The 22640-nt window shown below is 48.9% G+C and overlaps 1 protein-coding gene across 4 annotated transcripts in view; it reads right to left on the reverse strand.

Moving 5' to 3' along the window:
• Positions 1 to 254: 254 nt before the first annotated feature.
• Positions 255 to 22640, reverse strand: part of MIB2 (MIB E3 ubiquitin protein ligase 2) — a 54487-nt gene continuing 32101 nt past the window's right edge. For 3 of the 4 annotated variants that reach the window (XM_064171733.1, XM_064171729.1, XM_064171731.1), the window contains 15 exons: positions 22250 to 22444; positions 20928 to 21070; positions 18919 to 19026; positions 16547 to 16651; positions 15649 to 15811; positions 14583 to 14716; positions 12628 to 12776; positions 11780 to 11936; positions 10718 to 10872; positions 9755 to 9881; positions 9166 to 9396; positions 6701 to 6879; positions 4910 to 5094; positions 3651 to 3716; positions 255 to 1514 (listed from right to left, as the gene is read on the reverse strand). In XM_064171733.1, coding sequence (XP_064027803.1) covers positions 1273 to 1514; positions 3651 to 3716; positions 4910 to 5094; positions 6701 to 6879; positions 9166 to 9396; positions 9755 to 9881; positions 10718 to 10872; positions 11780 to 11936; positions 12628 to 12776; positions 14583 to 14716; positions 15649 to 15811; positions 16547 to 16651; positions 18919 to 19026; positions 20928 to 21070; positions 22250 to 22444 — 2339 coding nt within the window. In that variant the 3' untranslated portion in view covers positions 255 to 1272. The remainder of the gene's footprint in view (positions 1515 to 3650; positions 3717 to 4909; positions 5095 to 6700; positions 6880 to 9165; positions 9397 to 9754; positions 9882 to 10717; positions 10873 to 11779; positions 11937 to 12627; positions 12777 to 14582; positions 14717 to 15648; positions 15812 to 16546; positions 16652 to 18918; positions 19027 to 20927; positions 21071 to 22249; positions 22445 to 22640) is intronic. The other variant, XM_064171732.1, reaches the window with a different exon arrangement.

Raw genomic sequence — 22640 nt, forward strand, 5'->3', positions numbered from 1 at the left:
TGCCAGCAAACAGAGGCAGCAGAGGGCCAGAGGATTTTTGTCTGGTTTCAATATTGCCAGAGGCAACAAAGAGCAGGACAGTTTGGGCAGAATTGTGTCACCAAGGCTTTACATCCCCAAGCTCTGCAGGTACACAGCTGTGGCCCCACAGCTTGCCCCTTCCAACAGTCACTTTACAGAGGATGGACTCAGGAGGTCACTTCTCTTGAGTCAGACAGCTGGGAAACACAACAGAGCAGGCTCCATATCTCAGCTGCTGTTTGTACATTCATTTTAATGCTCAGGAAAATAGATATTTTTTTTAATTCAGTTTTGCTGCAAAACAAAGAAACAGAACCTCCTCCTCCTCCCCCCCCAAAAAAAAATCCCTTTTTTTTTTGACTCTCTCATGTCTTAATTATGACTATTTATTATCTTTACACTTTGATTGGAGTATTGAACACCTGCCTTTGGCATTATGGATAGAAAGCTCAGGAAGTCTCTGAAAACACACACTTGTGCCCCAAAAAAGTAACCCCCAACCAACAAAATAAAACATGGAAGAAGAGTGTCACTTAGAGGTTAGAAATGTTTGTTGTAACAACAGATCCTCTCCAATCAGTGTTCACTACTTTATCTCTAAGGCACACACTCTGTCTTTAGGGTCTCATCACATCCAGGCTTGCCTCTGTGGGTTCCAAGCTCTTGTGGAGCTCACAAGTGCTAGCTCTTAGGACATCACCACCCTACCAGTGACAGGCAGCAAGGAGAACTGACACCACGACCCCCATCTCCTCTGGCACCTGCTCAGGTGAAGCTCAAGCATGTGCTTTGCCACGGCCTGCCAAGGTACAAGGTGCATCCTCTGACAGCTTCTCCTCTCAGAGCAAGGTGAGGATGCAAATCTGCTGCTGCAGAGCACTAGACATGATGCAGTCACTGCAGCTGGATGCTGTTGAAAACATCTGCAAATGGAAGTCTGTCCACCTCTGCTCTGAAGGTCCCTTATGCCCTCAGCAGACAGGTCAGTCTTGAGATCAGCTCCTTCTGACGGAGCAGCAGCACAGGGTGAGGGAGCTGCCTGCCCTCAAGCACCGCTCCTCAGCTGTACGACACTAAGTAGAGAGGACTCCCTCCACCTCCACCCCAGTCACAGCAGTTATTTGCTTCCCTCTTTCAGGATGGCTCTGCAGGCAGCCAAACACATCAGCCTGACTAGCACTTCTCATCTAAAATGCAAACAAAAAGGAGGGAGAGAGGGAGGTGGGAATGGGGAGGGAAGCAAGCGTATCCTTAGACAAAGATCTGGATCCTCTCCCGGATAGCCTGCCTGCAGATGGGGCAGACAGTGAGGGATGTGCTGCAGTCTGGGCAAGAGCCATGTCCACACTGGAAGACCAGTTTGATCTGGTCGTCGATGCAGATGGGGCAGGTGATGCGCTCCTCCATCTGCCGGTAGCGGCTCTGCAGCTCCTCCATCAGCTTCCTCTGATCTGTGGATTCCGAGCTCGGGCTGCACTCCACCTCGGTGCTGTCTGCAGGGGTGGAGAGCAGGGAATTAGTCACCAGCCTGCTCTGCCTCCTGGCACTGCCTCTGAAACCACACTGCCCCTCCAGCAGCACTGAGTTCAGACTAAACTCTCTTCACCGAGTCTCATCCAGAGATCCATCGAGTAAGAAGCCTGAGCTGATGTCTTTTGCAAGTGCCCTGTGCTGCTCTCCTCTCAGCTGCTTTGTGTGTGTGAGCCTCATCCAGAGATCCATCGAGCAAGAAGCCTGAGCTGATGTCTTTTGCAAGTGCCCTGTGCTGCTCTCCTCTCAGCTGCTTTGTGTGTGTGAGCCTCATCCAGAGATCCATCGAGTAAGAAGCCTGAGCTGATGTCTTTTGCAAGTGCCCTGTGCTGCTCTCCTCTCAGCTGCTTTGTGTGTGTGAGCCTCATCCAGAGATCCATCGAGTAAGAAGCCTGAGCTGATGTCTTTTGCAAGTGCCCTGTGCTGCTCTCCTCCATTCAGCTGCTTTGTGTGAGACTCATCCAAAGATCCATTGAGTAAGAAGCCTGAGTTGATGCCTTTTGCAAGCTGCCCTGTGCTGCTCTCCTCCACTCAGCTGCTCTGTGTGAGAGTTTAGGTAGTGTCTTTCAATGGAAACCAATCTTTGTCTGAAATGTTCTGGTCCTCTGGATCAGGTTGCTGCTACCTTCAAGTAAAAGCATCTGAAGCTGCTGAGCTGCTCTGTCATGCTACTCCAGGAACCCTCACAGTGCCATGAGGGCTGTGTTCTCTCCTCTTTCACATCTGGGATTCAAATTCTGCTTGTGTCTTTTCAAGACACTCATGGTGAAAGAAGAAGAAACCTTCTGTTGAATTCTGCATACAAGAAGCTGCACAGAGAGAGTCATTTGGTCAACTATGAAATTAAAGAACCCCAAATCCTGGGCAACTGCAGGCTTAGGTAAATGGATCCTCCTGGTTTCAGCTTAATGCAGTGCACTGCTCATCTTTTGCTCCTCAGGATTTGGTTAAGCAGCTTCACACTTCAATGCAGATCACAGAATGGTTTGGGTTGGAAGGGACCTCCAAAGGTCATCTAGTCCAACCCCTCCCTCCTCTCCTCAACGTTCTGGAATTAGCTGCACTTCAGTGGTGCAAGAAGTGACTTCAGATCCATAAAGGTGAAGCAATTTTGGGAGCCTGCAAAAGGCACCACTGGAGGCATCACCAACAGGGAAGTGCTGCTGGTGTTTTCAGAGACCTCCAGCAGACATCTGCATGCAAAGCTCCCATTTGGAATTCTCACCATGATTTTGTTGCTAGTCTGTAGCTCCTGTGCACTGCCAGGTGACCTTGCTATTGTTTGGGCCAAGGAGTTCCACAAAGGATTCATTCTCTCTTTGCCAGCTGTGTACATCCAAAGCTCTGTGACAGCTTCTTGGTTCTCCTACACTTTTGTCCAGGCATCAAGTCACAAGACTGGAGCCTGACTCTGACAAAGGACTCCACAACACTGAACTATGAGCAGCAGCAGGACATGCAATTCGTTTTCATGTGCACTTGCCCTGACAGTGATCTCAGCTAGAGAGACATCAGCTCTCCCAGCTGTTATGGGAAAAGCTTCAGTGGGCAATTCTAAGACAAGTGCAAACCTGCTCCTGGAGCTTGCTGCCATACCTCACATCGCTCATTCCGGAGCCTGTTTTCTGTCCACACTACTCAATCTGTTCTAAAGAGGGTTGAAGAGCTCTGTAGAAACAATCCAGCCCCATGATTTCTGGAGAGCAGGCTAATGGCACCCCTGCAGAAGCACTGTCAGCCAAGGGAGGAAGAAGGCTTTCACAAGATGGAGTTTTTCCTTTCCTCACAGGTTGTCACTGTTAAATCCTTGCCTGTGGAAATGCTTGGACTGACACACAGAGACTGCTGCCTGCTTTTCACACTCCAAATCAAGCACAGGACAAGCTTCCTCAAATGTCCTGCCTGCCAAGCCTGAGCTTGGCCCATGACCCCTTTGCCTCTCAAAGTGGTCAATGCAACAGGCACAACCCCCAAAGAAGCCTCAAAACCAATCAACTCCCATCCTTAGATCTGCTTCACTGCAAATCATTGCTGCTGCTCCAACTAATGCTGTGCAGTGCCCTTCCCACAGCACTTACCAGGAGGAACAGCAAACATACCTTGCTTCAGTTTTTTGGTTATTGTCACTTGACATTTGATGCACTTCTTCATTCTCCTGGAGCATTCTACCATGAATGACAGAAGAAGAGATTTCAGTGAGCCCACTGAATCAAGAAGAGGAATACAGACTCAAGAACATCAGCTTTGAACAACCTGAGACCTCCCAGGATGGCTAAAAAGTTGTTTCTGCACAGAAATGAGGACTTAGTTTTCTTTTTGAGCTACATCCTAGCCTCTTATAATGGAATCACAGAAACATAGGATCAAGCAGGTTGGAAGAGACCTCCAAGCTCAGCCAGCCTAACCTAGCACCCAGCCCTGCCCAACCAACCAGACCATGGCACTAAGTGCCCCAGCCAGCCTTGGCTTCAACACCTCCAGGCACAAAGACTCCACCACCTCCCTGGGCAGCCCATTCCAATGCCAATCACTCTCTCTGACAATAACTTCCTAAGAACATCCAGCCTAGACCTCCCCTGGCACAGCTTGAGGCTGTGTCCCCTTATTCTGTTGCTGGGTGCCTGGCAGCAGAGCCCAACCCCACCTGGCTACAGCCTCCCTGCAGGCAGCTGCAGACAGCAATGAGCTCTGCCCTGAGCCTCCTCTGCTGCAGGCTGCACCCCCCCAGCTCCCTCAGCCTCTCCTCACAGGGCTCTGCTCCAGGCCCCTCCCCAGCTTCATTGCCCTTCTCTGGACACCTTCCAGTTTAGTGGAGCTTGGTTTAGCTCTTGGTTTAGTCTTTGTTATGTCAGTGGCAAATACAACACCTTTAAGTCCTCAGTGCTGCTGGAACTGGTGCACTGTGGATCAAACCAGCCCTCTGCCCTGGCACACAGCCCTCACTAACTCCCCGTGGCCAGGCTGTGAGTGTCTTGCAAGATAACAAACTTGCTGATGTGTCTGAGCAGGCTGCCACCAGAATCAATTGAAATGCAAACCACTAACAAAGCCCAGAAGAGAGATATCCTGCCTTTGATGGATAAAGCACTGCCAGCTAGAACTGAAACATCTGCCTTTCCCTCTGAATCACTCAGGCCATCTACAAGCACAAGCAAAGCTGCCTGGAGGCCCAATCAGCAGGTAGCCAGAACATTCTGTGCTTTTCACAGACAGCTTTGGACATCTTATTTAAGATGGTGGTGCTGAAATCATGCTGAGGTTGCTTCAGGGCACAAGAGAACAATAGCTTTGTGTTTAAACAGATTTAGCAGAGTCCAGCTAGGGAAGCTGTGTGGAGGAAGAGGAAAGACAGACTTACCTTCACATACAATGCTGTGCTGGCATGGGAAGAAATGGATGAGCAAGGCCAGCTCTGAGCAGACCAGGCACTCTGTGGGGACTGCCACACTGGAGACACTAAGGTTGGTCATCGTGTTGGGGGTGGTGTGCACACGGCGAAGGCTGCAGGTGATGGTTGAGCTGTCTGAAGAAACCTGCTGTTCCCTGCAACAAGAACAGGCAGGAACGTTTTGAGACACACCCTCCAGGTCCCCCTTCAGCAAGGGGACAACATTGTATTGACCCCTGGCAAAGGCTTTGTGTGGAGACAGAGGAGCTCAAACTTGTGAGCCTTTATGGCCCTACTGGGACCAAGCCAGCCTCTACTATCACAGAATGTCAGGGGCTGGAAGGGACCTCCAAAGCTCACCCAGTCCCAACCCCCTGCCACAACAGGATCACCCAGAGCAGATCACACAGGAACACATCCAGGTGGGTTTTGAGTATCTCCAGAGAAAGACTCCACAACCCCCCTGGGCAGCCTGTGCCAGGGCTCTGTCACTCTCACAGGGAAAAATTCTTCCTCAGGCTTAAATGAAACTTCCTCTGCCTCAGCTGCCACCATTGCCCTTGTGCTGTCCTTGGGCATCACCCAGCAGAGCCTGGCACTCACCCTGCACATATTGCTAACCATTGCTGAGGTCACCTCCCAGGCTCCTCTTCCCCAAGCAGCACAGCCCCAGCTGCCTCAGGCTCTCCTCCCAACAGAGCTGTTCCATTCCCTTCAGCATCTTTGTGGCTCTGTGCTGGACTCTCAAGCAGTTCTATGTCCCTCTTGAACTGAGGGGCCCAGAACTGGGCACAGTACTCCAGATGCAGCCTCAACAGGGCAGAGTAGAGGGGCAGGAGAGCCTCTCTCGACCTATTAACCACAGCCCAGAATGGCATTGCCCCTCCTGGCCACAAGAGCACACTGCTGGCTCATGCTCAACCTCCCATCAACTAGAACCTTTTCCCCTTTGCTGTCTTCCACCAGGTCAGTCCCTTGCCTATACAGATCCCTGGAGTTGTAGCTGGGAGTCTGACTGGATCTACCTAAAACCAAAGGGAAAGAGCAGGGCAAACCAACATTTAGATGAGTTTCAAAGGGACACATTTCACCTGTTAGAGTGGCCCAGAAGCATGGCCAATTACAGTGCCTGCTGCATGGTTCCTCCTCCAGCAGCAGCACGACCGCATCTGTGTGCCCGCACATCAAACACAGCTCTGCTTTCATGTTTGCAGAGTCAAAATCCAGCCAAATGTTTCTCAGAACCTCAGATAAAGCCAGCTCTGACTTGCTGCTCTCCCCTTGGCATTTTCTCAGCTACTTCTCTTAGTTGGAAAAGAAGCACTTCTCTAGCTCTGCAATCAGTTCTGCAGATTCCACTGCAGACACTTCGGTCTGACTTCCTCTCTCCTTAAAGAATCCAAAGTAAGTAAAGCAGAACTCTGAATGACTTTGCAAGGCAGAAGTTGCTCTTGGTTTCAGTGGCCACACTTCTCAGGCTGTCTCAGGGCTCTCTCAAGGTCAAGGGGTTGAGTCTGGACCAAGCAGCACTAATCTGCTTTTCCCCACTCTGTGCAGCAGCAGCATGCAGCCCACCCTTAATCACCTCTCCAGAAACACAGGGTCAGCAAGCAGCTCCAAGTGAAACAGGAGGTGCTCAGCTTGACCTCCAAAGTGCTTCCAAGCTGCTTCACCCTTCCTGGAAGAGCAGCTGCATGCAGTGACAGCACAGAGCTGCAGGAACTCTGCCTCTGCAGGGCAGCTTGCAGGGCCTTGCTTTACCTGAATTTCTGTGCGAAGTCTTTGACGATCTGCACAATCCTCCCATCTGTGATGAGGTCTAAAGGAGACTTTCCTCGATGGTTTGCATAATTAATATCTGCTCCTTCTTGTGCTAAGTAGCATGCAATTGCAGTTCCAACATTCAGCTCTATGTTTCCAAGAAAGCCAGAAGCCTGCAGCTAAAAAGGGTGAGAAATACTCTGTTAATGGGAAGAGGTTTTGTTATGTGGCTTTAATCTGCATCGACTTCTACAACGAAGTCTTCATCCTTGTACTTCCAATTTGAAAGTGCAGTTTAGAGTAACTAAACCAGAGAAAGCCTTCAGTGTGGAAATAGCAGATTTAGATCTTGCATTCCAGGAATAAGAGTGCATAGGACTGGTCCTAACTGGTGCTCATTATGACTAATCGTAGCAACAGGCATTGGCTGCTTCAGGTAGTGAAAAGGAAGCCCTCTGAGGACACCCCAGTACACCCCAGCTGATGCAGAACTGCTGTATCAAGCCCTAAGTGACAGCTATTTAAAGAGCCACATTTTTTGTGTCCATTATCCAAGCTCATTTCAGATCAACAAACATTTTCTACTGATTTAGAAGACCAAGGCATGGAGATCAGGGCAGGTAAATTAGACATGAAGCAGTCTAGGTATAAATAGTGCTGGAAATGACATGCTCAGATCCTTTATGCTGCTATCAGACTTAGTGGCCAGGACTAGCTATTGCCTGTCCCTGGCACAAGCCAGGGCACTTGCAGTGCAGGGCACAAGGTAGTGGGCACTTGCAGCCCAGAAAGCCAAGCAGAGCCTGGGCTGCAGCAGCAGCAGTGTGGCCAGCAGGGCCAGGGAGGGGATTCTCTCCCTCTACTGTGCTCTGCTGAGACCCCACCTGGAGTACTGCATCCAGCTCTGGAGCCTCTGGGACAAGAAGGATGTGGAGATGCTGGAGAGTGTCCAGAGAAGGGCCACGAGGATGCTCAGAGGGCTGCTCTGCTGTGAGCACAGACTGAAAGAGTTGGGGCTGTGCAGGCTGGAGCAGAGGAGGCTCCCAGGTGACCTTCTTGTGGCCTTCCAGGAGCTGAAGGGGGCTACAAAAAAGCTGGGGAGGGACTTTTGAGGCTGTCAGGGAGTGCCAGGACTGGGAGGAATGGAGCAAAGCTGGAGGTGGGGAGAGTCAGACTGGAGGTGAGGAGGAAGTTGTTGAGCAGGAGAGTGGTGAGAGGCTGGAATGGGTTGCCCAGGGAGGTGGTTGAGGCCCCATGGCTGGAGGTGTTTAAGGCCAGGCTGGCTGAGGCTGTGTGCAGCCTGCTCTAGGGTAGGGTGTCCCTGGGCATGGCAGGGGGGTTTGAGCTGGCTGCTCCTTGTGCTCCCTTCCAACCTTGATTGATTCTATGATTCTAAGCCAAGAGCCAACAGCTAGCAAATCTTGCTGCCCCCTCCACAAACTGTCAGGTAGAGAAACTCAGAAGATAGGAGACATTGCTGAGCTGGTGTGGGGTGTTTCTGTGGAAGATCAGTGGCTGAACAAGCCTGAGGACCCAAGGTTGAAGCCTCTCAAGCTACCAACACTGGTAGATTGGCAAGGAGCAGAATGGAACAGCAATGCACCAGGCTTTTTCAAGCACCACCAGGTAGCAGGCAGGAATGGATGGCCTGGCACACAACTGACATTCTGAAGGGCTGCAGGCTTCAGTTCTTCTGCTCATTTCACATTCCAACACAGAAATCCACACCAGGTTTTCTGGTGTTCTAAGTTATCCCTACAATGGGATCGTTCCCATTCCATCCCTAAAGCATAACCACAGTGCTTACATTCCTGGTTTGCACTGCAGATCTGCTGTGTGCTCATGCTGGGATTTACATGGATGGCAGAACACTTGGAAGGGCTGACTTAATGCCTTTGCTAGAAAGCCAGAGTGAGCTTCCAGTCCTTGGCATATCAGGTGCTGATTTCTAGATCAGGCCTTTCCTGAAGGGCCTTACACACCTGTGAGTAGGGAGCAACAGAGCAAAACTCTTCAGGCTTTTCAACCTCTGAGCCTGATACATCTCACCTCTCCCTCTGCTCTGCAGATAACTGGGCTGTTTGTGGTTAGCCAGCCTCATATTTTCCATGCCATCAGACAGAGCTGAATTGCTGTGGTTCTGGGGCATGAAGAAACCCAAGAGCCTTGGCTCTGCAACTGGATTTGTGACCTTTCCCACCTCAGGAAAGCAACACACAATGCTAATAAAACCAGGGGAGACAGCAGGAATTGTCTGACTGAAGTTTCAGTCTATAAATTCAAGCATGGCCTCAGAAGATCTTTTCTTGCTCTCCCACAAGCACGAAGGTTTGTTTCCACACTCCCCATCTGGACTGGCTTGACACAATTTCCCTGCTTTCCTCTGTTCCCTCAGATCTGCTCTCATTCTCATGCCAAACTTTTTCCTGCCCTTGGTGCTGGAATTCCTCCCAGTCCCAGCTCACCTTGGAAAGGAGAGACAAGCCCGTCTCCCCTTCGCGCTTCTCCATCATGACAGACATCAGCTGCTGCCGTTCCAAGGCGATGTGCATGGCTGTGTCCCCATCCTCATCCTCAGCATTGACATCACTGCCTTCACTGACCAGCAGCTGCACCATCCCCACGTGGCCCTGGATGACAGCCAGGTGCAGGGGTGTCTGGTTGCGGTTGTTCTTGAGGTTGACATCGCAGCGACCCTTGAAGAGAGGAATCGCATCAGAGCGAGAGGTTCCTGCTGAGTCAGGCTGAAGACTGCTGTGGTGCTCACTGAGGTTCCAAATCTCAAGTCCATCTTTGTCAAGAGAGCAGCACAGAGACTTCCCAAAGAGCTACATGATGCAGCCCTCTATTTTAGCCACATGGCTCACACACACACCCCTCAAATATCAAGGAAGAGGAGATGGGAAAACACCCCCAGGAATGCCAGCCCCTGTCCTTCAAAGCTCTTCAAAGAGACAGAAACATTCTTCTGAGCCCCATATTAACTCAAGAGCGTTTTAGGAAATGGGAGAGGGACAGATTGGAGTTTGTGGTGGTTCTGCTTTTGTTTCTTACCTCTTTGATGAGAATTTCTGCCACTTCTTTGTGATTATTGAGAGCAGCAAGGTGCAGGGCAGTGAAGCCATCTTCCTTCTTGGAGTCAACCAGCTGCCGAGCTCTTGCTAGAATCTTCTTTATGGCTCTGAAGTGTGTTGGAGGACCAGAAGGAGATAAAATTTACTCAATCAGGAAGGAAAATAATGTCTAAGAGAGAGGCCTGTCTCTTCTGCTCAGTATTTATGAGTGTTCATGTTCTAATAGGCAGAACCATGAGCTGGCACTTGTGATGGAGAGCACCCTCCCACCCCAGACTGAATTATGAGGATACAAAAGCACTCAGCTGGCATCACAGAATGGTTTAGGTTGGAAGGGACCTGAAAGCTCAGCCAGTTCCAACCCCCTGCCATAGGCAGGGACACCTCTCAGTAGAACAGGCTGCTCAAGGCCTTATCCAGCCTGGCCTTGAACACCTTCAGGGTGGTTGTGGAGCACAGAAGCACCCAATGTGATCTTTGATCACATTGGGTGCTTCTGTGCTCCACAACCTCCCTGGGCAACCTGTGCCAGTGTCTCACCACCCTCAACCTGTGCCAGTGTCTCACCACCCTCACTGTAAAGAACCCTTTCCTAACATCTACTTTGAATCTCCCCTCTGCCAGTTTAAACCCATTACCCTCTTGTCCTGTCATTACAAGGCCTTGTAAATAGTCCCTCCCCAGCCTGCTTCTGAGAGAGTAAACTCACACTGCTATGAAAATAATGAGCAGGTTTAACCTTACAAGAACTCTAGAGGCTCTCAGACAGGTTTGTTTCAAGCACTTTTTACTACAAATCTTCTGTTCTTCCCTGTGTGAACTCAAACATCTAAGGAGACTGTCCAGGAGTCTAAGGAGACTTAGTCAAGCTGTGAGAAAGATGGGATAGAGAAAGCAGGAAGCAGTATCCTGTGAGTGGTAAAAATGCAAAACCATCACTTACAGCTTGTTGCCTTTTAGAGCAGAATAGTGGAGCAGGTTGAAGCCTTGACAGTTCTGGACAGTGAAGTCTATGTTGGGTACTTCAGTGAGGATCTCAATAACGACTTTGCAATCTGCAGTGATAGCATAATGCAGAGGGGTGTCTCCCTGGGAATCCTACACAGAGATACCAAAGCAGAGCACAGGTTACCTACCTCAGAGTGCCAAATGATACAGCTCACCCTGAGGGACAGTTCAAGACAAGAAACAGCATCACTAGGTCACATCAACTCCAGGCTGAACACCTACATGTCACTGACATGCACAGCAGTTTCACAGCCCTTGTGAAATCGTTTTCCCAGGGCTTGAAAACAGCTGAAGAGATGCTAACATTTCTAAGCAGCTCTGAGAGACTGACCCAGCACAGCCCAGTCCCACCATTGAATCAACCAGGTTGGAAGAGACTTCCAAGATCATCCAGTCCAACCTAGCACCCAGCCCTAGCCAGTCAACCAGACCATGGCACTAAGTGCCTCATCCAGTCTTGTCTTGAACACCTCCAAGCACAGCGACTCCACCACCTCCCTGGGCAATCCTATGCCAGTCACTCTCTCTGTGCAGAACTTCCTCCTAACATCCAGCCTAGACTTCCTGTGTCCCCTTGTTCTATTGCTGGGTGCCTGGGAGAAGAGGCCACACACAGGCACACTCCAAAACCAGGCTGGATCAAATTCCTCATCACTGCCAGTCTTTAAAACCTCCCTATTCCTTCCTGCTGGGATCAGGAGTGCGTCAACACCACACAACAGCAGCAGGCCAGCTCTCAGGGGAATTCCAAGCCCAGGAGAGCAGAAATAGTTCTACTGGGCTGAGCAGACTGGTTATGGGCAGATCCAAAGCTGGAAATTCCAGAATACTGCAGTTAGAGAAATATTTCCTCAGTGCAGTGCATTAAGACAACGACCTTCAAAACAGAGCGAAGGAGCAAATGGTGTAAGACACAAAGAAGCATCTCTCTGCCCCAACCAATCAACACCCCAAAACACCACCTCCACCCCCACATCCCAAACACCTCAAAGCTTACTGGGAGGTTGACATCACAGTTGAGCTCGCAGAGGGTCCTCACCACCTCTGTGAATCCTTGACTGACAGCAACGTACAAGGCTGTGCACTTGGCATTGTTCAACAGGTCTGTGCTGGCTCCCTTCCCAATCAGCACCCGGGCAACTTCAGCTTGGTTTCTGGTTTAAAAGCAAGGAGTAAACCACATTAGATTCAGTCCTGTGCAGATAGTAAAAGCTTCCTCTTGGCACCATAACAGAACTCATCGAGTTTTGTATCCTCTCAACTTCATCCCATCTCTTCTTAGTATTAAAAGCACTCCAATGAGTCACAGTATCACACAGTATCACAGTATCATTAGGGTTGGAAGAGACCTCACAGATCATCAAGTCCAACACTCACAACCCTCCCTCAACAAGACCTTCTAATTTGGACTCCAGAGTCTGCTCTCTCTTTGATTTACACCATCAGAAATCTTCTGTTTTTAAAGGGAAATTGATCCCTGTTTAACTTTGCAACCCAATTTCACTTTGCTGTGGGAAACACATGCAGTCACAGAAACCAGCCAGCCAACCCAAGCTCACCCCCACCAAAATAATCTGATCACCAAAACCTCCTCATCCCCTGTTCTGGTTCCCTCCACATACATTCTAGCATGGAAACTGACCTGGCTGTAGGGGTTACACTCATGCACTAAGACCCACACCTGTGGCCCTGAAGCTCAAAGGCCAGTTTCTAACACAAGGTAAAACCAGAGAAAAGCCTCCACCAGCCACACACCCTTCACACAGGTTGTCCATTTATTTCTAGAGTGTCATTTTGCAGCCTGTTAGGTCTTGTATCAAAGACAGCAAGAGGAAGATGTCCTACCCAAAAGCTGCATAGTGCAGTGCTGTATCCCCCTCTTCATCCCTCAGGTTGACACTGGCGTGTGCCTGCAACAAGATCTTCACAACATCCAGATGGCCCTGGTAGGAGGCAATCTGCAGGGCAGTTCTACCCTGGTTCTTTGCATCGACCTACAGGAAGCAAACAGCTTGGTTAGAAAAGGCCTTGCCTTGTGTTCAGCCCTTGGCTCTGTTCTAGAGCAGGATGAGAGTCAGGAGCTGAAGGACAGCTGCAGGCTCAGAAAATGCTAAGCAGAATCTCTGTCTCCTTGGCTCCACTTGGAGTTCATCAACTCCAAGGCTGACCTTGTCCCAGAATATTTCTGAAGGGGAAGAAGAGAGGACATGGAGTCAAGAAGGGAGAAGTGAGTGAGCAGAGCTGGAAGCCAGGACTGTAATTGCAGCTGTGATGCCAAACCCATCTCTGCCTGCCAGCAGAATTCTTCTTGACATCTCTGCCAACAATTCCCTTCCCAATAGGAAAATGTGTAAGGAGATCAAATTAGCTTTGCATAAGGCTTTGAAGACGCCAAGTCCCCATTGTTCTGTGTTACTCCAGGTACTTTACTGGGCACAAAGGCTGGAGGGTGTATCACAGTGCTGAAGTGAGATTTCCTGAGAATTAAAAAGGATTGAAGAACAAAGGGAGGCTGCATGAAAGGGGAAAAAAAACTCCAAACCAGGAAAAGAAGCTATTAAAATCAGGGGGAGAAGAGATGAAGGAGCAGGCAAAACCATTCAGCAAACTGGCAAGGAGAATAAAGGGGTTTTTCCTAGCTCTAGGCAGCAGTGAGGAGAGCAGGACAGGCAAAATTGGCCCTGATTCACTCAAAATGGTGGGCAAGGAGGCATCAGAAGCCATCTACATGAGGCAGGCAATGCTGGGAAGCTGGGAAGGCCTTGGCAGGCAAGTCCAACTCAAATCCAGCCTCCTCTTGCTGTATGTAACCAACAGAAGTAACTCACTTATTAATAAAAACAATAGAAATAGAATATAGAAATCAAAAACCTCATCAGAGAATGGTTCCCTGGCTCTTGGCATTGTCTTATCTAGGAGCAATGTGACCATTTCAGGCAGTTGCCTATTCCTCCCATCTCCAGAGGCCCTTTGCCAATAGCTGTAATAAACGCCAGACAACAAACCACTCCCTCAGCTTCAGAGGTTCCTTCTGAGCTGATCCTGCTTCTCCTGCTTCATGCACCCAGCTGCTCTTGCCAGTCATGCAGAGCCTCAACCAAACTAAGGTTCTGACACAGATGATCTCAAAGGACACTGCTGATTGTCCCTTCTGTTTCACAAACCCTGTGCCCCTCACTGAAGCAGCCTGAGCCTTCAATCAGGCAGCTTGAAAGAGTGGATGTGACCCTAACAGTTTGGCATTCTGCAAAGCAAATAAATTGTTCAGCAACAAGTCAAGCCCAGCTCCCTGAACCAGTCAGACATGAGATAAGACACTGCACAGACATGCACAGCATCAAGATCTGGGCAGCTTTTCCTCCTTCCTGATTCCAACAACATCATTTTGCAAGGTTATCTAAGGACAGACACATCCAGCCAGGCACAACCTGCAGCTTTCTTTTCAGAGGGTAGATTTTGCTGCTGTTTTCATATAGATAAATACCTCTCCCCCTAATTCTCCAGGTGGAGTGTTCATATAGGAAATCTGGGACAAGCCAGCTTTGGAGATGTGCTTTCAGTGCTTAATTCTAGCTCAGATTTAATGTCACAGGCTGAAGCCATGAAATATGCACATTTAACATACAAATTGAATCCTAGGCTGTAGCAAAATGGTTTTCCAGCTGTTAGGAGCTAACACTAGGTATGAAAATTTCATTCTTTTTCTCCCATCCTCTTCCCCACTTGACTGCAAACTTTTATGACAGCATTTTAAAGAGCAGCAACAGAAATTGACCATTCAGGATCTCTTCAAAACTTGCCTTGTCTGGGTACTTTTGAAGGAGCTCCCGAACCTTAGCTGCGTTGTTGAGCGCCGCACAAATGACCAAGCAGCCTGCATGCTCTGCCTCTGTCTTCTGAGACAGCAGCTTCTCCAAGACAGTAATCAAAGTACCTGGTAGGAAGGAGAAACAGCCACAGGTTAGGAAGGCAGACAAGAAATGCCAAGCACAGCCCTGTTGTACCTCCAACACTTAGCTGCGTTAAGTCTGTGGCTTACACAGAACTTCTGCTTTACAAGTCTGATGTTTGGAGAACCCAAAAGACATCAGACCATGCCAGAGAAGACCAACACAGAAATATCAGTACTGAAAAAAGAGGCAAATAATCTGAGGAGGAATGCATGGACTTGGAAAGGATACCACAGGGTTAAAAACACAGATCCTTTCAGGTGGGCTCTCCAGTTACAGACTTCCAAGGGCCTGAGAGGACAAGGGGTGTTAAGGACTCCTTCAGACAGAGCAAAGCTAAAATGTTTGGGCTCATCTGCAAGTCCTCCCTGAAGGAGGCAACAGTTTAAAGAGCCATCTACATAGCAAAATATGGCCTGGCTTTGACAGCTCAAGCAAGTAAGTACAGTGAGATCAGATGTGTAAAACAGGCAGAAATCTTCTCTACACATTCATATGAGCCCAAACTGAGTTTCAGGGCAGACTGGGCAAAATAACTGTTGATTTGACAACACTTTGACAGCAAGGACCTGCGAGTATTGCACAAGCATCTGAGAACTGGTGTCCTCCTACAAGGCAATGCAGCAGGATGCAACAGGAAACTGAGGCAGACCACGGCAGAGGCAAATAATGAACATGGGGCAAGGCTATGGCTAGCATTTCCAAGCCCCAAATTCTGTAGTTTAAGTCCAGAGTCCTAAACCCTCTATTTTCCTGCTAAGTCCAGCTTTGCCTCCCCAGTAAGGCACAGCCTGGTTGTGGAGCTGTGTCCAGGATGAACAGACTGAGGCTGTCCAAAGAGCGTTGCTGCTGTTGCATCAGAGCAACTATGTCACAAGCCCTGCCAGATCAGACATCCCTGTTCTCACTATCTCACTTTTGGATTCCTTTGCATTCTCTGTTGTCATGAGGTTTGCTTCCTCCTCTCTCTGATAAGCTGTCAGGCAAGCTGGGTTAAAGGTCCAGGACTGCCCTCCGACCGACACTCGCAAATCTCCGTCCCCATAGACTTTGATCACTTTGCCGATGTGGCCCAGGGTCTGCAGTGGAAAGAGACAGAGAGAGGATTTTCACCAGGTGAGATGCTGCAAGGTTCCTCAGAGCCAGTGCAAAGCTTTTAAGAGTGGTTTCACAGGTGGCACACTCCCAGCTGTGTGAAAAGAAGCACTGAACAGCGACACACACGCAGACAGCTCCCACTTCAAGGACACCAGAGGGGGCTCAGCAGTTTCTCTGGTACTGGTTTTACATAAGCAAAGGCTTCCCAGACCCTTTACACATGTCTGGAGATGAAGGTGGTGAAACAACAAGACATGGTCTGAAGAACCCTGTGAGAGAACTGACACAACTGGGACTGGGAAAGGTTTCCTCTGGGCATTTCATTGCTCCTGGAGGTCACCTCTGTTCTGCTTTTCAGCCACAAGTGGTCTGACCAGACCATTTTTCCACTTCCCTGCCTCGTTCCAGAGAATTAAGGAAGGCACAAGAGAGCTTCTTTATTTTGGTTAGTGAAGCCTCTCTTTTCTCACTCACTGGCAGCCAAATCCTTTGCAGATTGCCCATTTACCTGCTTTGCTTTGGGTGCTGCAATAGGATTGGGATTACCGACAGCAACCTTTACAGAAAATTGCAAAGCCTCAAAGAGTCCAGCAAGCTCTGTGCACTCACTGCCCAGCTGGGCTACTGGAGGGCAGTGCAAGCCCAGCCACTAGTGAGAATTGCTTGGGAAAACTCAGCAGGTTGACTGGAGTGTCCTGGAACTGGCGCGCACTCACAGGTGCCATCTCATCTGTCCACTCCCCATGACCAGGTTGGAATCGCTTCACTGTTTCCATATCATCTATCACCCGGACAACATCACCAACCCAAAAGGTGTTGAGCTACAAGAAAAAGAAAGTCATCAGCTTTTGGGGGATGAAGCCAGAGGTTTCAAAAGAAGAAAAAAGAAATGGTGATCAGCCCTTCCCCACCCCCTGCCCCGATCCCCACCCAAGCACGAAGCCCCTTGGCTCAAAAAGAAGGCATTGCAAGATAATAAGCACAGCTACCAAGGAATCTCTAATCCCTGCACTGCAAAACACACCCAGGGCAAGGGCTGAGGTATTTCTGTTTGCATGTTAAAGGAGGGAAATAATTTGGGCTGGAAGATTTCAGTTTAGTTTGAAAAAGGGGAGGCTGAGGGGAGACCTCATTGCTGTCTACAACTACCTGGAGGGACACTGTGGGGATGCTGCTGCTGGGCTCTTCCTGGGCAACCTGTTTCAGTGCCTGACCACCCTTTGTAGAGAAGAAATTCTTTCTAATACCCAACCTAAACCTCCCCTGGTGCAACTGGAGACCATTTCTCCTCATCCTATCACTTATCAGTTGGGAGAAGAGACCAACTCCTGCCCGACTTTTAGTTTGAGTAAGAGGAGGCTGAGGGCAGACCTCATTGCTGTCTACAACTACCTGAAGGGACATTGTGGAGAGGCTGCTGCTGGGCTCTGCTCACAGGGAATTGGAGACAGAACAAGGGGGAATGGCCTCAGGCCGAGGCTGGGGAGGTTTAGATTGGACACTGGGAAAAAGTTTTTCACAGAGAGAGTGGTCAGGGACTGGAATGAGCTGCCCAGGGATGTGGTGGAGTCCCCCAGCCTGGCTGTGTTTCAGGGTGGTTTGGATGTGGTGCTTAGGGCTATGGTTTAAGGTGAATCTTGTAGAGTAGGGTTCAAGGTTGGACTTGGTGCTCCTGAGGGGCTTTGCCAACTTGGATGTTTCTGTGATTTTCCTTTCCTACTTCAAACCACTTCTAATTAGCAGCAGTATGGAACTTTCCTTGGTGCATCTCCTCTCTTGCTACCTGACTTGGCACTGGAGATTTTAATTCACTTTAATAAGGAAGTTTAATCTGTTTGCTATTTAAAGCAGAAAATGGAAACCAAGGTTTATCTCTACTGGTAATTTGCCAGATGCTCCCTCTGCTCACTGAGCTAAGAAGGGAGCACTGTCAAAACACACATTTCAAAGCAGACTAACTGTGCAAAACAGTCTGACACTGCATTTTTCCAGTGGTACAGGGAGAGTTTAACAACCTGACCTTGTTCAGGTCTCTCAGTATTTTGTAGCCTTCCAGCAGCTGCTCTTATAGCTCTTAACTCTGTTTCTAACCATCCACATTCCAACTACTCAAACCTCTGGTGAAGGCCAGAGCTGTGAGGTTTAGAAATGTACAACAGTTCTTAACCCTGTTTCTAATCATCTACATTCCAATTCAGATCTCTGCTGAAGGCCAGAGCTGTGAGGTTTAGAAATGTGGAGCAGCTCTTAACCCTGTTTCTAACCATCCACATTCCAATTCAGATCTCTGCTGAAGGCCAGAGCTGTGAGGTTTAAAAATGTGGAGCAGTTCTTAACCCTGTTTCTAACCATCCACATTCCAATTCAGATCTCTGCTGAAGGCCAGAGCTGTGAGGTTTAGAGATGTGGAGCAGTTCTTAACCCTGTTTCTAACCATCCACATTCCAACTGCTCAAATCTCTGCTCTGTTTCTAACCATCCACATTCCAACTCCTCAGACCTCTGCTGAAGGCCAGAGCTGTGAGGTTTAGAAATGTGGAGCAGCTCTTAACCCTGTTTCTAATCATCTACATTCCAATTCAGATATCTGGTGAAGGCCAGAGCTGTGAGGTTTAGAAATGTAGACGCAGAAGAGGTGAATTAAAGACTGAGGTCATCCAGAAGAAGCAAAAACAAGACAAGAAGATGCAAAAAGGAAGAACACGAAGACAAGAACAAGGAAGAAAACAAAAACCACATGGGAATGGCACAGGAGAAAGCTCATCACAGATGAAAGGGAGCAGCAGCAGGCTGAGCTACTGGAAGTCTATTGTTAATCACTCTAATCAAAGATGCTGAAATTAAGGAATAGAATTTACATTAAGAACTTACAACATTTCAAATGTAAAAGTTCATAAACCCCAGCTGGCCTGGCAGCCCAAATCCCACTGCCTGCAGCCACCTGCCTTAGCTCTGATGGCTTGCAGGAGTTTTTGCCTGCTTTCAGAAGGGCACCTGAGATATATGGTGCCCTAACACAGCAGACTACCCTGGCAGCTACTCCCTGCAGCGTTCCTACTTCCAGCCCAGCTCACCTACCAGCACCTACCTTAGTGAGAGCTCCAGGATGGAAAGTCCAGCGAGTTTCACTGTTGAACTGGACCCTCACGTCCCCTCTGTCCGTGATTCTGTGCACAGTCCCTGTCTGGCCAATGAACTTTTGATAGTGGGAAACAAAGAGAATAAAAAGAGGGGAAGCCCCCTGAATAAATCACATGAGGAAAGCAGACACCATAGGTGGTTAAGCACCCACCCCTTTCCAATTCACAAACTAAGAGCACTCCCAAAACCGCTTCAAATGAGATGCAGTCACGGTTTTCCTGCCAAAGGAGCTGCTTAAGAAGCACTTCTGAAGTAGCAGCATACCGGGGGAGGAGGGCAAGAGGGGACCAAAGTGTAAAAATCCTTGGCAGTGCAGCAGAAATTGTCCTCCTCTTTCCAACTGGCAAAGGTGGGCAAGATTGTTCTGCAGTAGGATAGCACCAAGGGATTCTCCAAGAGGCAAAAAAAAGGAGGGTATGCTAGAGGAGCCTCCAGAAAACACAGCTGTGTAGTGCAGCAGTCTGTATCTGTTGATTTTGGCAGGTCCTGAGCAGCTGGTGCTTTTGAAGGAGGCAAAAAATACTGATTGGTGAGGGGACAGAAGCTACCATTTCCCTGTTTAATACCCTCCTCTGCACCTGCATTCAGGAATGCAGGAATTCAGAAGGGCAGAGGTTTACCAGCCCAGCAGACTGCCAGCTGCACAGCCACAGTCACCAACTAGAGCTTTAAGGATGCAGCTCTTAGCTGAAATTAAAACCAAAATCCATGGCTCCCCTGACAGCCTCCTTTAAAGTTCATGCAAGAAGGTTAAGTCCCTGCCTGTCAGGCTCAGAAAAACCCAGATCAGTGCTCAGTTAAGAGGTTTCCACTCTGACACTGGAATGACATAGTCTGTCTTGACACTGTGAAGTCTGATTTCAAGAAGACCACTCACCTACAGGGCAGGCTGGGCTAAGAGCCACAGAGAACAGATCTGTACTATTTTCTAGCACTGCTTCATACATCTGAAGGCTTCAGACAGCTGTTTCAGTATCAGACCTACAGGTTACTCACTCTGACTCAAAGTGTAGCAGCCCACTTGGGTCTTTTTGGATTGCCTGCTGTAAAAAGCCACTTTGGATAGAAGTTCCTAACACAGAATCTGAGACAGGGCTTGCTGCTGCAGTGAGGAGTATCAAAAGATGAGTTTGTCTTGTAGTAAACCTCCTGCACAACAGCAGTGCTGCCTTCTTCAGGGCCTGAAGGCAATTTCACCTACTGTGGGCCATTAAAAGCCATGAAAGTTGGCTTAAGGAGGGACAAGGAGCACAGACCTTTCAAATCAATCAGCAAATGTATTCATTTACCTGTTATCATTTTGTCTGATTGTCAGCCCACACCTAACGTTCACAACCCTCTGGAGACTTAGTTCCCATGCTGGCCACCTGAGATGCTACACCACACTAAGAGGTGGCATTTCTGGCTTCACTTCCTCTGTCAGCTGAGGATTTGTAGCTAACAGGTGAGGAGAGACTGAGAACTCTTCCAGTTGAAGACAAGACAACAGGCTAAGCTCCAAGAACATCATATGGGCTGAGAAATGTTAGCTCTGCCCAGGGATAGAGCCCACTGTTGACAAAACACATAACTTTCTTTAGCAGTAATGCAAAGTACAAAAGAAGCCAAACAGGGAATGGATCCAGAACTCCAAGGAAAAGATCCATGGCTCGTTTGAAAAACAAACAAACCAGCCATGAGGTTTTCCAAGACTTCTGACCCATCATAGACTCTTAAAATCATGCAGGGCTCCAACAAGGCAATTGTCACACAACACAGATTTATCTGAACCTAAAAATAAATCTGACTCCAGCATCCTGAGGAACTTGCTGTTGGGATTCAGTCAGCAGAAAATAGATGGAGAAGGTAACCTGTTACACACAGATGTTCTGGTAACTTCCCAGCCAGTGCCTGCTTATGCAGCCTGAGATAGTGCCTGGTACATTCCCAAGAGGACAGCAGGGAGCAGAAGCATACCTCTGCCATTTTAGGGTTCCAGCCACCATGGCCCTCTTGCATCTCCCTCAAGATGTCAATGTCCAGCAGGCATTTCACTTTGTCCCCGTGCTGGAATGGATGCCTGTCTGTGCTTTCTTTCCTCTGCAGCTCAGCTGGTTTTCCTGAAGAGAAGAATGACACCACCCACACACATGCAGAATGCAGCAATACACTTTGGCTTTGCAAGGAGGGCTGCAAATTAGCACAGGCTTAATTGAATGGTGCAAAAAAATCTGCCCTACACACCCTCTGGGGCAGCACTAGGTAGAGAGATCAAGAGGGTTTAGCTCTAACTGGACGTTGATATGGGTTAAATGTAAGACAGTTAACAGAAGTCACAATTCTGTCCCTTCCCCCTTGTGACACGTCAAGCACCAGCAGCTGTTCTCTGCAATTCAGTCCCCCACAAGTGTTGTTCAGCAGACACACCCACACAGCACCCAAAATAAGCTTTCCTGCACTGGCAGCCACAGAGCTGGCTTGCTGGAGAGCTCTGCCCTCCCAGCTTTGCAGTGCAGCAGGACACTGTACCCCTGAAAATCAACTTCCCAGCTAACCTTTCCCTCCCCTCCTGCTTTTGCTAAGGCGCTGAGGGAGAGAAAAGAATGAGCAAGACCTGATTCTTTCTGCTGCAGTCTCAAGAACAGATCTGTTTGCTTTCAGGGGAGCAAAAGTGGACCTAAGTGACACCTTAGTAAAGAATGCTGGAAGTCCAAAACCACCAACAGCTTCCTCGGTTTCATCAGAGCTAGGAGGAAAGGTGGACTGCAGCAAGTTGCCAATACAGACATCACCTTTTCTCCATGCTGAGCAAACCACCTGGCAGCTCCACTGCTGGTCATCTCTCCTTTGGGTATGTTCCCTCTCGTGACACTTTTTGGTTGATCAGAACATTTGCTCTCTAAAAGCACAGTGGCCAGCAGCTGGCCCTTGCCTGAAGCACCAAAAAAAACCTTTGGCTTAACAAAAGTGGCAGTGGGTGGAATTCTCTGCTGCCACAGGCAGGCACTCCCAAGGAGTTTCATGCATTTGCAGCAGCAAAAAGCTACCCTTAGCAGAAGATCCTTCCTTGGGATGCAGCCGTGGCCATCTGATGGTCTTATACAACCTCACCACTGAAAGGCCAGGCTATCTGACTAACCACTCTGAAATAAAGCAATCTGTTCACACACAGACTGCTTCTAAATGGCACAGACCATGTGGCACCTTTCTAAAGCCACACTCTGAGGTTCTCTCTTCCAAGCAAAGCGGCTTCAGCGGCACGAAGCGGCAGCGTGAATCAGCCGCTCGTCTCTACGCACCTAATTTGGGGAGATGCTCTTTGTAGTAAAAGCCACCAGATGCCTCCACAGTACATTTCAGGTCCACTTTTCCCTTGTGCCCAACTCTGTAGACGTTTGTGGTACCATCAGACCAGGTGACGCTGGCCACGCTGCGTCCAGTCTCCACATCCCAGCCGCGGATATCGACCACGCGCCCGGTTTTACCTTCACCACCTGATGGGGAGAGAGAGAGGAGAGAGAAGAGTGTCCAGCTTGCATCTGCACTGAGGCCAACACACAGCCATTCACCTAACACTGGGATGTTTACTGAGATGTAATTTAATGGCATTTTAATCTTAAGTAAGCAAAAAATAAGGGAGTAAACTTGTCAGATCTCCAAGTATTCACCACCAAGGAGTAGGCACAGACC

This window comes from Pogoniulus pusillus, chromosome 36 (genome assembly GCF_015220805.1).
Source record: "Pogoniulus pusillus isolate bPogPus1 chromosome 36, bPogPus1.pri, whole genome shotgun sequence".
Taxonomy (NCBI): Eukaryota; Metazoa; Chordata; class Aves; order Piciformes; family Lybiidae; genus Pogoniulus; species Pogoniulus pusillus.